This window comes from Schistocerca cancellata, chromosome 5, assembly GCF_023864275.1.
Source record: "Schistocerca cancellata isolate TAMUIC-IGC-003103 chromosome 5, iqSchCanc2.1, whole genome shotgun sequence".
Lineage (NCBI taxonomy): Eukaryota > Metazoa > Arthropoda > Insecta > Orthoptera > Acrididae > Schistocerca > Schistocerca cancellata.
Window position 1 is genome coordinate 664,948,223 of NC_064630.1, and position 15,218 is coordinate 664,963,440.

Genomic DNA, 15,218 nt, shown 5'->3' on the forward strand with positions numbered 1-15,218 from the left:
TCCATTATCAATTACAGGCAACCGGTTTCGACGATACACCTCGTCAGCACCAGGCCCTCTACATACGAAGTGGCTGAATTTTCCAGAAAGACATTAATCGAACGTTGCGTGGTTGCTTGTTACAAGAGCTGGTGCGGATACCGCTTATTTTCACGTGTTTTCACGTGACACTTTATAACTGATATGTTTCGAGAAAATTCAGCCCTATGTGTTTATAGGATCTGATGATGTCGATGCGTATCGTCGAAACCTATTTCCAACAAATTGATAATGACGATAATGACATTACAGCTGACGTTAGTATTGAAAATTGTAATATCTGCGCAAATTATCCTATAAATAGTATTGTGTATTCTCTGTGCATTAAATCTTGCCGGTCGGATACTCCATCACATTTTGAGGTTGTGGTAATATAAGGTCGTTAAAATTTTCAAAGGTGATTTATGTAGACTGTAGATGTTAGGAGCCCAGTAACACCCCTTTAAGACAAGTAAGAAGCTATTTCACATATGATGCCTCTTTTTTGAGAGCACAGTACTAAGCTGGTCGTATTTCTTGAGGAAACTTTTAATGCAGTCACAAATCTGTTGTAATATTATGTAACATTTTAGTTTGCTTGCTAGGAAGCAAAACTGTATCGAATGACGTATAAAAGCCAAGGAGCGCAGTGCCATCCTGGGATTATATACTGGCTTTTGTACTTTATGGCCGATTGTGTTGCAGTCGCATCAATTACACAATATGACTACAGTTATCACTAACTCGTTCAGTAGAACAGTAGCGAGTCCAAAACCATTACGGAAGCCTTAGTTCTTGAATTGTACTCAGTTGTGAAAAACGTATGAACGAAGATAACTTTCGAATGATGTGTCACTGTCAAGTAACACAAGAATACATAGAAAGAACTGTTGCTGCGCGGGATTAGCCGAGCGCTCTAGGGCGCTGCAGTCATGGACTGTGCAGCTGGTCCCGGCGGAGGTTCGAGTCCTCCCTCGGGCATGGGCGTGTGTGTTTGTTCTTAGGATAATTTAGGTTAATTAGTGTGTAAGCTTAGGGACTGATGACCTTAGCAGTTAAGTCCCATAAGATTTCACACACATTTGAACATTTTTTGAAAGAACTGTTACAGTATAATCAGACGGTAATTGGAAGAATTGCGCAGTGAGACGCACAGAAATGACGGTTTAATTCAAAGACAATAATTACACTGAATTCACATCGATTTGTGATGGACTTTAAAAAAGACGGGCCATGGCCCTTAATAGGATGTTGAACAGCAGGTGGCAGTGCATGCTCAGGAAGGTGCTCTCATCCTGCCCACAATGCTGTAAAGGCTTCTTATGGTAGGATGTTCAATTCCGCTACCAGCGCTGTTGATCACTGCTGGAGGCTCGTGGGTGTTAGTGGACTTACGGCAGTTCTTCTTCCCAAGGCACCCCAAGCATGCTCGATGGCATTTGAGTCGCAGAAACGGCCAAGCCGGTACATTCACCGAACATCCCCTCGTCCCAGGAGCTCCTACACCTGCTCCCCTGGAAAGACGCGCAATGGGGAACGAATATAGTGTTGCAAAGACCTTGACCAGTGAGCGTACCTTGTCCAAAGATCTTAAGATCAGCAAGCCCAAAACTGTGTCCCCCCATTTGCAAATTTTCAGGCCGATTTCTCAGTTTGCTGTGCATCATCAAATTGGCATTTTTCCTGAAATTCCATTATCTCACGTGTTCCAATTCTGTAGCACTGTTGGAAGCTATGCAACCAAATGGTTCAAATGGCTCTGAGCACTATGGGACTTAACATCTGAGGTCATCAGTCCCCAAGAACTTAGAACTACTTAAACCTAACTAACCTAAGGACATCACACACATCCATGCCCGAGGCATGATTCGAACCTGCGACCATAACAGTCGCGCGGTTCCGGACGGAAGCGCCTAGAACCGCTCGGCCACCGTGGCCGGCGCAGCGCAAGTGAAGTAGCTCTTGGAACAAAAGCATATTCTGCAAATGGACCAGCTTGCCCGTTCCCACCGACTTAAGTCCCATAGAGCACGTATGGAATGCAGCGGGAAAACGTGCTGCAGCACGCCTCCATGTACCAATGACCATCCAACAGTTGTGAACCGTGTTAGTGGATGAATGAAACTCCCCATCGTAAGAACTGTTTACTAACCTCGGGTCCCAGCTGGGAGCGCGTTGCAGAGAATGCACTGCTGCCCATGGTGATCACACACCCTATTAAGACCCATGTGCTGCCTTTTGGTAACGCCCAGGGACAATCATTATTGGCGGCGACTTCGGTGTAACTATTGTCTTCGAACAAAAGAATCATTTCCGATCATCTCATTGTATATGTCTTTCATCTGCCTTCTGTACTATACCGTATCAGATTTTCCTCTGAGTGGTCTGAGTTTCATCGAGCTATGTCACTTGGCAATGACACATTATTCGAAAATTATTTACGTCCTGAAGTTTTGAACACCAGTGTACTGCTTCTAAATCCAACAGAATATATACACTACTGGCCATTAAAATAGCTACACCACGAAGATGACGTGCTACAGGAGTGAAACTTAGCCGACAGGAAGAAGATGCTGTGATATGCAAATGATTAGCTTTTCAGAGCATTCACACAAGGTTGACGCCGGTGGCGACACCTACAACGTGCCGAAATGAGGAAAGTTTCCAATCGATTTCTCAAACACAAACAGCAGTTGACCGGCGTTGCCTGGTGAAACGTTCTTATGATGCCTCGTGTAAGGAGGAGAAATGCGTACCATCACGTTTCCGACTCTGATAAAAGTCGGATTGTAGCCTAACGCGATTGCAGTTTATCGTATCGCGACATTGCTGCTCGCGTTGGTCGAGATCCAATGACTGTTAGCAGAATATGGAATCAGTGGGTTCAGGAGGGTAATACGGAACGCCGTGCTGGATCCCAACGGCCTCGTATCACCAGCAGTGGAGATGACAGGCATCTTATCCGCATGGCTATAACGGATTGTACAGCCACATCTCGATCCCTGAGTCAACAGATGGGGACGCTTGCAAGACAACAACCATCATCACGAACAGTTCGACGACGTTTGCAGCAGCATGGACTATCAGTTCGAAGACCATGGCTACGGTTACCCTTGACGCTGCATCACAGACAGGAGCGCCTGCGATGGTGTACTCAACGACGATCCTGGGTGCACGAATGACAAAACGTCATTTTTTCGGATGAATCCAGGTTCTGTTTACAGATTCATGAAGGTCACATCCATGTTTGGTGACATCGCGGTAAACGCAGATTGAAGCATGTTTTCGTCATCGCCATACTGCCGTATCACCCGGCGTGATGGTATGGGGTGTCATAGGTTAAACGTCTCGGTCACCTCTTGTTCTCATTGACGGCACTTTGAACTGTGGACGTTACATTTCAGATGTGTTACGACCCATGGCTGTACCCTTCGTTCGATCCTTGCGAAACCCTACATTTCAGCAGGATAATGCACGACCGCATGTTGCAGGTCCTGTACGGGTCTTTCTGGATACAGAAAATGTTCGACTGCTACCCTGGCCAGCACATTCTCCAGATCACTCACCAATTGAAAACGTCTGGTCAATGGTGGCCGAGCAACTGTCTCGTCACAATACGCCAGTCACTCCACTTGATGAAGTGTGGTATCGTGTTGAAGCTGCATGGGCAGCTGTACCTGTACACGCCATCCGTTTGACTCAATGCCCAGGCGTACCAAGACCGTTATTACGGCCAGAGGTGGTTGTTCTGGGTACTTATTTCTCAGGCTCTATGCACCCAAACTGCGTGAAAATGTAATCACATGTCAGTTCTAGTATAATGTATTTGTCCAATGAATACCCGTTTATTATCTGCATTTCTTCTTGGTGTAGCAATGTTAATGTCCAGTAGTGTATTAAGAGACACATGCAGAGTAACATAATTGGGAATGTGAGACTTACAGTGGACGATGAGCATGATGCGCTTGCTGACGCTGGGTGGGACGCCGTTGGAGGCGATGCACAGGTAGGCCCCCATGTGGAGCCGGTTGACACGCGTGATGTTGAACACGGGGCCCTCGACGCTCGTCACTGCAGCATCAATCCACAAGACATCGTGTAAATGTACACTCTCCCAAAGTGATTGAATGCAAATGAAACTCAATTTATAGCTGCCCTGGCGTGCAAGAATCTGCCGGACTTCCTGCTTGCAGTGCTTTTACAATACTTTACGGATCGATTAACAAGACACTTGTTGTACAATTGCGACGTTTTTCTTTATAATGTGTATCCACAACTCCCTTCGTGGATGCTGATGCTTATACCCAAAATTACAGAATTTTTGTCGTGCCTGTTATGCAAATAGTCTTTAATAGGAGTACTGCACAGTTGCTGTATTGGTCACTAAATAAGAAGCCACCAGCTGATAAAGCAGTAGCATTATTTGATGGGTTTCGGGTAGAAACGGTCATAAGATTGTCTGCTAAACAGTAATATATATATATATATATATATATATATATATATATATATATATATATATAACAGAAAATGCAACTATCGAGTGAATATACAAGAGAATTAAACTACAAGTATAGTCAAACTAAAACAGCAGAAAAACACACCATGAACATCTTGGTGATCAAATATATAGTATGTAAAAAACAAATCTGTTAAGGAAAACTAAGAGGCTAGCTACAACGTAATTACCAGGAAGACAAGCCAATAGAGGGCGGTGATGGATGCGAAAGTACCACCACGAAGTGACAGAAGCAGGAATTATTCTTCGTTGATCTATTATGGATCGTGGGACGACGGCTGGCATGAACTTCTTGATGCAATAATTTACCAACAGCCGTATGTATTGTAGAAATTTATTTTATTTTATGAACTGATGTGGGCTCCTGTAGTCATGTCCTAGTTCATGAACCACGGGCAACTTATGAGTGGCCAAGTAAGTGGTCCCGACAGTCGGGATACCAGTTACTTTGGAATAAGGCTGGGCATCTCGGACATATTCTGAGTCGTGGTCACCTTTGTGCTCATACGGCAAAGACTACCAAATCCACCGGTTAGTCCCTCAGCCGTTAGGGGTAAAACCCAATGGGACTTGGGGCAAGTAAGGCTAGCAACCTGCTTCCCTGGTACTTTAAATATTAAATATGATGCTGGCAACAATCAGAGCAAAATGCCTCGGACCTTTGGAGGTGACGGAGTCCCACCTCTAACTGACGAACCAGGGACTCCTAAGATACGACTTGGCAAACAAATGGTAATGAGATGGGGAGCTATTAATATCAATGGGGGCTACTCTGAGAAGAAGGTAGAGCTGGCAGAGGCTGCAAGTAATATGGGGCTGGACGTTTTAACTGTTAGTGACATTCGGGTAAGAGGTGAGAAAGAAGAGGAAGTGGGAGAATACAAGGTCTACCTGTCAGGAGTCAAAGCAGGAATAGCACAATGGGGTGTAGGGCTTTACATCAGGAAAGAAATGGAACCCAGCGCAGCTGCAATAAGGTATGTAAACGAACGACTGATGTGGACAGATTTGACAGTGTCTAGCAAGAAAATTAGGATTGTGTCAGTATATTCGCATTGTGAAGGGACAGATCAAGATAAGATGGATAGTTTTTATGAGGCACTCAGTGATGTAGTTGTTAGAGTAAAGGACAAGGACAGTGTTGTGCTCATGGGTGATTTTAACGCCAGGATTGGAAATCGAACAGAAGGGTATGAAAAGGTTATGGGTAAATTTGGAGAGGATATGGAGGCCAACAGGAACGGGAAACAACTCTTGGATTTCTGTGCCAGTATGGGCTTAGTAATCACAAACTCCTTTTTTAAACATAAGAACATTCACTGGTATACTTGGGAAGGCAGGGGAACCAGATCTGTCATTGACTATATAATAACAGATCAGGAATTCAGGAAGGCTGTGAGGGACACACGTGTATTCAGGGGATTCTTTGATGACACTGATCATTATTTAATCTGCAGTGAAATTGGGATTGTGAGGCCGAAAGTGCAGGAGGTCAGGTTCATATGTAGGAGGATAAGAGTGGAGAAACTTCAGGATAAGGAAATCAGGCACAAGTACATAACAGCGATCTCAGAAAGGTACCAGTTAGTTGAATGTAGTCAATTACAGTCATTGGAAAAGGAATGGACAAGGTACAGGGACACAGTACTAGAAGTGGCTAAAGAATGTCTTGGAACAGTAATGTGTAAAAGTAGGATGAAGCAAACAGCTTGGTGGAATGATACAGTCAAGGCAGCCTGTAAAAGGAAAAAGAAGGCGTATCAAAAATGGCTACATACCAGAACCCAGGTAGACAGAGAAAGTTATGTTGAAGAAAGAAACAAAGCCAAAGAGATAATTGCAGCATCCAAGAAGAAATCGTGGGAAGACTTTGGAAACAGGTTGGAGACTATGGGTCAAGCTGCTGGAAAACCATTCTGGAGTGTAATTAGCAGTCTTCGAAAGGGAGGTAAGAAGGAAATGACAAGTATTTTGGACAGGTCAGGAAAACTGCTGGTGATTCCTGTGGATGCCTTGGGCAGATGAAGGGAATATTTTGAAGAGTTGCTCAATGTAGGTGAAAATGCGATCAGTAATATTTCAGATTTCGAGGTAGAATGGGATAGGAATGATGATGGAGATAGGATCACATTTGAGGAAGTGGAAAAAATGGTCAATAGATTGCAGTGCAATAAAGCGGCTGGGGTGGATGAAATTAAGTCGGAACTCATCAAATACAGTGGAATGTCAGGTCTTAAATGGCTACACAGGATAATTGAAATGGCCTGGGAGTCGGGACAGGTTCCATCAGACTGGACAAAAGCAGTAATCACACCAATCTTTAAACATGGAAACAGAAAAGATTGTAACAACTACAGAGGTATCTCTTTAATCAGAGTTGTGGGTAAAATCTTCTCAGGTATTGTTGAAAGGAAAGTGCGAGTATTAGTTGAGGACCAATTGTATGAAAATAAGTGTGGGTTTAGGCCTCTTAGAGGTTGTCAGGACCAGATCTGTAGCTTACGGCAAATAATGGAGAAGTGTTATGAGTGGAACAGGGAATTGTATCTATGCTTTATAGATCTAGAAAAGGCATATGACCGAGTTCCTAGGAGGAAGTTATTGTCTGTTCTACAAGATTATGGAATAGGAGGCAAACTTTTGCAAGCAATTAAAGGTCTTTACATGGATAGTCAGGCAGCAGTTAGAGTTGACGGTAAATTGAGTTCATGGTTCAGAGTAGTTTCAGGGGTAAGACAAGGCTGCAACCTGTCTCCACTGTTGTTCATATTATTTATGGATCATATGTTGAAAACAATAGACTGGCTGGGTGAGATTAAGATATGTGAACACAAAATAAGCAGTCTTGCATATGCGGATGACTTAGTTGTGATGGCAGATTCGACTGAAAGTTTGCAAAGTAATATTTCAGAGCTAGATCAGAAATGTAAGGACAATGGTATGAAGATTAGCATCTCCAAAGCGAAAGTAATGTCAGTGGGAAAGAAATATAAACGGATTGAGTGCCAAATAGGAGGAACAAAGTTAGAACAGGTGGACGGTTTCAAGTACTTAGGATGCATATTCTCACAGGATGGCAACATAGTGAAAGAACTGGAAGCGAGGTGTAGCAAAGCTAATGCAGTGAGCGCTCAGCTACGATCTACTCTCTTCTGCAAGAAGGAAGTCAGTACCAAGACTAAGTTATCTGTGCACCGTTCAATCTTTCGACCAACTTTGTTGTATGGGAGCGAAAGCTGGGTGGATTCAGGTTACCTTATCAACAAGGTTGAGGTTACGGATATGAGAGTAGCTAGGATGATTGCAGATACTAGTAGATGGGAACAATGGCAGGAGGGTGTCCACAATGAGGAAATCAAAGAAAAACTGGGAATGAACTCTATAGATGTAGCAGTCAGGGCGAACAGGCTTAGATGGTAGGGTCATGTTACACGCATGGGAGAAGCAAGGTTACCCAAGAGACTCATGGATTCAGCAGTAGAGGGTAGGAGGAATCGGGGCAGACCGAGGAGGAGGTACCTGGATTCGGTTAAGAATGATTTTGAAGTAATAGGTTTAACATCAGAAGAGGCACCAATGTTAGCACTGAATAGGGGATCATGGAGGAACTGTATAAGGGGGGCTATGCTCCAGACTGAACGCTGAAAGGCATAATCAGTCTTAAATGATGATGATGATGATGATGATATGAACTTGTATGTGCTACCAGTTTCTGCATTACACGGATGCCATCTTCTGGCCCCACTCATCATAGTCGTAAAATCGCTATACACGGAAGGAGCCATATAACTGGATCCGTGAATCAAATCGTCCTGCAACAGCTCTTGGTGGTCAGGTGACACAGACTGAGGCGGTTTGGAAACATAAATAAAATAAAATAAATTTCTACAGTACATACAGCTGTTGGTAAATTATTGCAGCCAGAAACAGGAATTATTTTTCTTTTTTATAAGAAGTGTAGTACACAAAATTAAATATTTACAAAAGTATACAAACGATGAATAATGAAATGAACGAAGAAAAGAAATTAAAAATTATATAAAAAATATTGTCGACAAAAAAGAGATACATACAAACTGACAGATAAACAGAATAAAAATTCCAGGAGGGCTACATAAATTCAAATCTTCATAAAGTATTACATAAATAAAACAAATGAAGGAAAATTATTTTAAAAGGTACAATAAGTTATAAGTAAGAAAAACAGACGTAATCTAGGATGAGGAATCATGAAAGTCTATAAAAGAGATGTGTTTCTCATTAGCGATTATGAGCAAGTGTTAATAGATCCTCAGGTATGCATTTTAGAGCCCGTGTTTTCTGGATATTTTTTCTTATCTTAGTCCATACTAGCATCTCTGAAAGGTGCATACCATACATTCTTAGCAACACCAGTATCAGTATGTATTCCACTGTCAGAAGTATTGGAATGGTTTTCGCTTGTAACTTTCGACCCATTCGTTTCCGAACCACAGGCCCTTAAACAAATTGATACATTTATCTATGTTTCAAAGTTCGTAACATCATCACAGTATTACCCTGTATATACATACATTTACAGTCGCCGGATCGTATTACTTTGACGCTCTGTATCGTCGTTGGATGATGTTTCCAGACCCGGTTCCTGGTTCCTACGTAACACTTCATATACTGTCCCCCCTCAACAACCTTTTAAAGTATTTAACATGAATTGCGAAACGGCAGGGGTCCTAAACTGTTTCTATTTGCTGATGAAAAAGCTTGGTAGCGAAGGATTTTGAGTGTAACATAGGTAAGGTATCAAACAGTGCATTTCAAGACATAAGTTCGTGGCTTGCAGAAAATAACTTCATGCTAATAGCAGTACGGCTCAGTTTGTACAGTTTCCTACATACAATAAAACTAAAACTGACAATATAATTAGATAGAATGGGCATATGATTAGTATGGTTGAACGATTCAAATACCTAAGTGTCCAAATAGATGGTAATGTGTCGTGGAATGCCCTTGTTCAGCATCTTGTTAAAAAACTGAATGCTGCTATATGTACCACTAGAATGTATGCTTATTTTAATTCGCTTATGACGTATGGCAGTGTATTCTGGGCTAACTCTTCCCTTTCACAAAGGGAATTTTTCGCTTAGAAACGGGTAAGTTCGCGATCCTCTTGTCCACATCATTCAGGGGTCAGGGAACCCTCACATTGGCCTGGTTCAAATGGCTCTGAGCACTATGGGACTTAACAGCTGTGGTCATGAGTCCCCTAGAACTTAGAACTACTTAAACCTAACTAACGTAAGGACATCACACACAGCCATGCCCGAGGCAGGATTCGAACCTGCGACCGTAGCGGTCGTGCGGTTCCAGACCGTAGCGCCTAGAACCGCTCGGCTACTCCTCACATTGGCCTCTCAATATATATCTTCTTTAATGTATGTTGTTAATAGCACAAGCTTGTTCCCAAGAATTAGCAACTTTCATTCTGTTAATACTAGGCGGAAACCCAATTTGCATTTGGATCGCGTGTCCTGACTCTTGTGGAGAAAGGCGTGCGGTGTTCTGCTGCATACATTTTAAAAAAGCTACCACAAGAATTTAAGAAAAATCTTAGAGAAGTAATCCTCGCACTTTCATGTTCAAATTGAAGAATTTCCTCATGCCTCACACATTCTATTCTGTCGAGTAACTTCTGGAAAAATGAGTTATTTCCTCTGTTATATTGTTGAATAGACGAACATATACTCAGGAGCTTGTCCTCTGCATAGGATTCGTGTAAATTTGATTGTTCTTTTATTACAATTCTGATGTTAATTTCATGTACTGCCTTTTTTGCATAACCATATAAATGTGGTAGCGGTGTAAAATAACGCAATAAAAGACAGTACCGAGCGAGGTGGCGCAGTGGTTAGCACGCTGGACTCGCGTTCGGGAAGACAACGGTTCAAACCAGCGTCCAGCCATCCTAATGTAGGTTTTCCGTGATTTCCCTCAATCGCTTGAGGCAAATGACGGGATGGTTCCTTTGAAAGGGCATGGCTGACTTGCTTCACCATTCTTCCCTATTCCGATGGGACCGATGACCTCGCTGTTTGGTCCTCTCCCCCTCAAATCAACCAACCAAATAAAATACAGCGGTTTATCAAAAACATACTAAAAGAAAGATGGTGATATTACAAGTGATCCCGGATAGACATTTTGTATACTCAAATAGTTTGGATGCAGTAGCACTGACTGTCCGTTCTCGGAAGACAGCTGGATCTCCGCTACTCCACACCGGAGTGAGGTCAAGGACTCCACCAGCACTCTTCATACTGCGTCTAACCGCATGCTACCTCCACATCGAGTCTCACAGTTGGTGTCAGAGATGAAAACCGCTGATGTCAAATGCTGTCTCTGTGAATTTGTTACGATAATAGAGGCTTCAGACCACCCGCTGTTCAGCAGTTGTCAATGGCAGCATATGCGTCCGGGTATGAGAGGATGTTACAGGAAGCATAAAATATTCATAACAGTTTTCGAGATACCTTAACCAGACACTCGCAAATGATAACACGCAAAGGGAAGCGTATTTTGCCGTATGATAAACATGCGGAACATTCTTATCCAGCTCACTGTACGAGGAACTGCAGATTCTGTTAGATGCCTTTCATACTATTTTGCTCGATTTATTTTTGTTTACGTCATACATTTGCATCTCTAAATTTACTGTGGTATTTCTGAATTTATCTGGGAGGAGACTCAGGAGTGGAATATGTTATATTGACATATAAACACGAACAACTTGTCGTACAACACTTTCAAATACATTTTTATATGTAATTCTTATTATACAGATTTCGCTACGAAACCCACATCCGCCTCCTTTACGGAGCGTATATAATGTTCTTAAGATATTGTCATCTCCTTCCTTTCTGGTGTGAAAGGATGAATGAGTGTGGTGCAAAGAGGTTTGTCTCTTGGTGTGGTTCTGTCCGTCCCTTGTCAAGTTCGCAAAGGAAGCTACCTCTCTGGTCACTTGGTATTGTCTCTGTGGGATGCCCTCGGACGGGGCCCACGCTATCAGTCTGCGGGCAGTTTCTCAAGTGATGACATCGTCGGGTAAGCGCGTGTTTGGTAAGTCCGAAAGACAATGAACTATGAATTTCGTAAGTTTTCAGCCTAACTGAAACATTAATTACCTTTCTTACAGATTTATACCGAAAATGTTTTTTATATTATTTTAAATCGCGATGCAGTGGATTTCAGTGTTGGTTTCGGAGTGTATTGCAGTAGTTGCTTTGTTCCCACCCCAATAAGGAAAGTGGAAGAACGTTCAGTCATGAGGCGTAATTCTAATTAAAATCATCGCTCTTTAGTGTGAATGAGCGTGTAATTGTATGGTTTTCTCTTGTTGAAATTCTTCAAATTAATAATTTCTCTTTGTGTTCAACCTGCGTGGTGTGTGCTTTGTAGTAACAGTACCATGTGCTCGTAAAATAATTGTTTAACGAGCCATCAGGTCAATACTATGCCATTATTAACGCAGTTCGGAAGTTTTCAGTAACTAATGTGTTTGGATTTGATTTCTTCATTAAAATCATAGCGGAATTACGTATTTTCTGTAAATGTACTTGTGCACATGGAACATGTGGTGTAGTAACAAAATTGGCCCTCAGCTACTCTTTTGCATAACATTTCGCTTAGTCAGTCATAATTAATCGTTGTCGTGACCAATTTCCCTATTTCACAATTTCTAGAAAGATTTTTACAGAGCATTTTGCTAAGATTGTGGATATATCGAACCACGTGATCTTTGTCTAAACTTCCAATAGCAGTTTGTGGTTATCTGTTGGGAACACGACTACGCGACGTGCGAAATTTCTTTGCCTAAATAAAAGGGATTGGTGATGTTTAAGTTCCTTTCTTTGTGTACCCTTGAACTATCTTTGTGTGCTTGTCTGAACGCGATATCAATTCCTGTTTCCTATTCTTTCGGCTTCCTATTCTTCGAAAATCACATTTTATGCAAACTGAACCCCCTCTGAGTAACACCTTTCTTAATTAATTTACAATAGTAAATAAGGTACCAGCTTTGAGACAGACTTAGCACATGTTATACGTATATTGAACACTGATGAATTTTAAAATAAATATGAAAGCTTAAACTTACTTTACTTTTCTTTAATCTAATTTTCCCCATCTGTTTACTTATGATAGTAAAATGATAAAAAATGAGCTGATGTAGTGGCTGACTATTGCATGGATTTGAAAATTTATAACAGTAATAAAAATTTATATATCAGTCACGCACGCATACTTTCCACCCTAAGTTCGGAAGGTTTTAAAAACACTAGGCTCATTACAACATTTTTACTGCAACAATGTAATTTTTAAGGGTTTTCGACAGCTATCGAAATGAGAATTAATGTTGCTTTTCCACAAAATAAGTGAAGAAATTACACATATATTTTTATGTTGAGAATCTGGTTTTCCATTAGCAATTGACCCGATTTTTCTTCAGTCCCTCCGTTTCAGAATTCTGACGCAAATGCAACTACATTAAATTTTTTTTAGTCCAGTCTTTGATCACAATATGAATTCCTTAGAGTTTAGACGATGATCGGTTTCACTCCGTAATGACTATCCTCAGATCTTTTTTACACCATGTCCTAAAGTGATAAGGCCATAATGGCATCGTAAAAACATATAAATATAATCAGAATAGCATCGTCATATAGAGCTAAAATAAGGTGTAGCATAGGCCGCATCGTCCACACAGTGATTATTGTAATAATTTAGAGCGGCGCAGTGTTCATTTCGACCGGCGCGTCCATCGGGGTCCGCGGGGTAACCAGGTTGACACTGGTGCCTTCAACTTGGCCTTCGAGGGTGACACATTACATGAGAAGTTCAAGGTGATGGTCTACCGCTGTGACGTCAGGCCTTATATCCCTCCCCCAATGCGGTACTGTAAGTGGTGGAACTTCGGCCATGTGTCTGCCCCCTGCACTTCCACCCCACCTTTCGAGATTGAGGACGTCCATCGCATCGCACTACTCCCTGTGCCCCGCCTCCCATATGTTTCTACTGCAGAGGGCATCATTCACCTTGCTCACCACACTGCACGATTTTACAGAAAGAGAGGAAAATCATGGAATATAAGACCCTGGATCGACTGACCTACACTGAGGCTAAGAGGAAATTTAAGCACCTACATCCTGTGGCTATGATCACCTAATATGCCGCTGCTACGAGAATAGTTGCAGTCCCATCAGTTCCAAAAATTCCAGTCGGCTTTCAAAGCCAGCATGTTACACCTGTTCCCTTGATCCCTTGATGGCGGGGGGCACTCACCCCTCCCCCCCCCACCCCGTTGCTCCTGCACCACCTACCTCAGGGGCACTGTTCCCAAACCATTGGGGACACCAGTCCCCACTTCTCAGTGGGAGAAGCGTAAGTCTTCTTCGGCTCCTCTCCATCAGAAAGGGGTCCCTTGGACCACTCCCCTCCAAGGTTTCTGCTAATGGGAAAGATGACGCCCGCCTGCAGCTGAAGAGCCCAAAAACAGCAGGTCGTAGGGCTTCATACTTACCCTCAGACTGATTCAGTGAAGTCCTCCCACCCAGGGAAACCCAAGGAACAGCGCGAGAAATCGAAAAAGAAGACCCCTAAAAACACCACCGCTAGCTACAAGCTCTGCATCTGAGGATGGGTTGGAGATTCTGGCGTCTGCTGAGGACCTGGATCTCGCTGGACCCTCACACACAATGAATACACACTGCTCAGGCAAAAAGTCGGTGGCAGCAGGTGACCCTGAGGCGTAATCTGCCTCATTGAATATTCCATGTTTTGCCAGTCTCACGATGATATCATCCTCCGGTGGCATTGTGGCGGTTTCTTCCATCGCCTGGCTGAGCTAAGACAACTGTTAAGCTTTACACCTACTTTCTGCATTGCGCTCCAGGAAACCTGGTTCCTAGCAATGCGGACCCCTGCCCTCCATGGCTATAACCTAGTAGTTATAATCGAGTGTCAGGTGTAGTTTGTGTTTATGTCCTAAAATCATTCTGTAGTTAAATTGTGCCTCTTCAAACCACTCTTGAAGCTGTGGCTGTCAGAATATGGATGACACAGGAAATAAATGTCTGCAATGTATATCTTCCTCCAGATGGTGCAATGCCCCTGAATGTATTAGCTGCACTGATTGATCAACTCCCTAAACCTTACCTTCTTTTTGGAGATTTTAACGCCCATAACCCCTTGTGCCCCCCCATGAACCATGGACCTTGCCGTTGGTGGGGAGGCTTGCGTGCCTCAGCGATACAGATAGCCGTACCGTAGGTACAACCACAACGGAGGGGTATCTGTTGAGAGGCCAGACAAACGTGTGGTTCCTGAAGAGGGGCAGCAGCCTTTTCAGTAGTTGCAAGGGCAACAGTCTGGATGATTGACTGATCTGGCCTTGTAACAATAACCAAAACGGCCTTGCTGTGCTGTTACTGCGAACGGCTGAAAGCAAGGGGAAACTACGGCCGTAATTTTTCCCGAGGGCATGCAGCTTTACTGTATGATTAAATGATGATGGCGTCCTCTTGGGTAAATTATTCCGGAGGTAAAATAGTCCCCCATTCGGATCTCCGGGCGGGGACTACTCAAGAGGATGTCGTTATCAGGAGAAAGAAAACTGACGTTCTACGGATCGGAGCGTGGAATGTCAGATCCC

At 42.9% G+C, this 15,218-nt stretch overlaps 1 protein-coding gene across 1 annotated transcript in view; it reads right to left on the reverse strand.

The window, feature by feature from the left end:
* The window catches only part of LOC126188754 (neurotrimin-like), a 336,147-nt gene that overhangs the window by 213,511 nt on the left and 107,418 nt on the right, over window positions 1–15,218 (reverse strand). Inside the window, exon 3 of the mRNA XM_049930363.1 lies at window positions 3,961–4,089. Coding sequence (XP_049786320.1) covers window positions 3,961–4,089 — 129 coding nt within the window. The remainder of the gene's footprint in view (window positions 1–3,960; window positions 4,090–15,218) is intronic.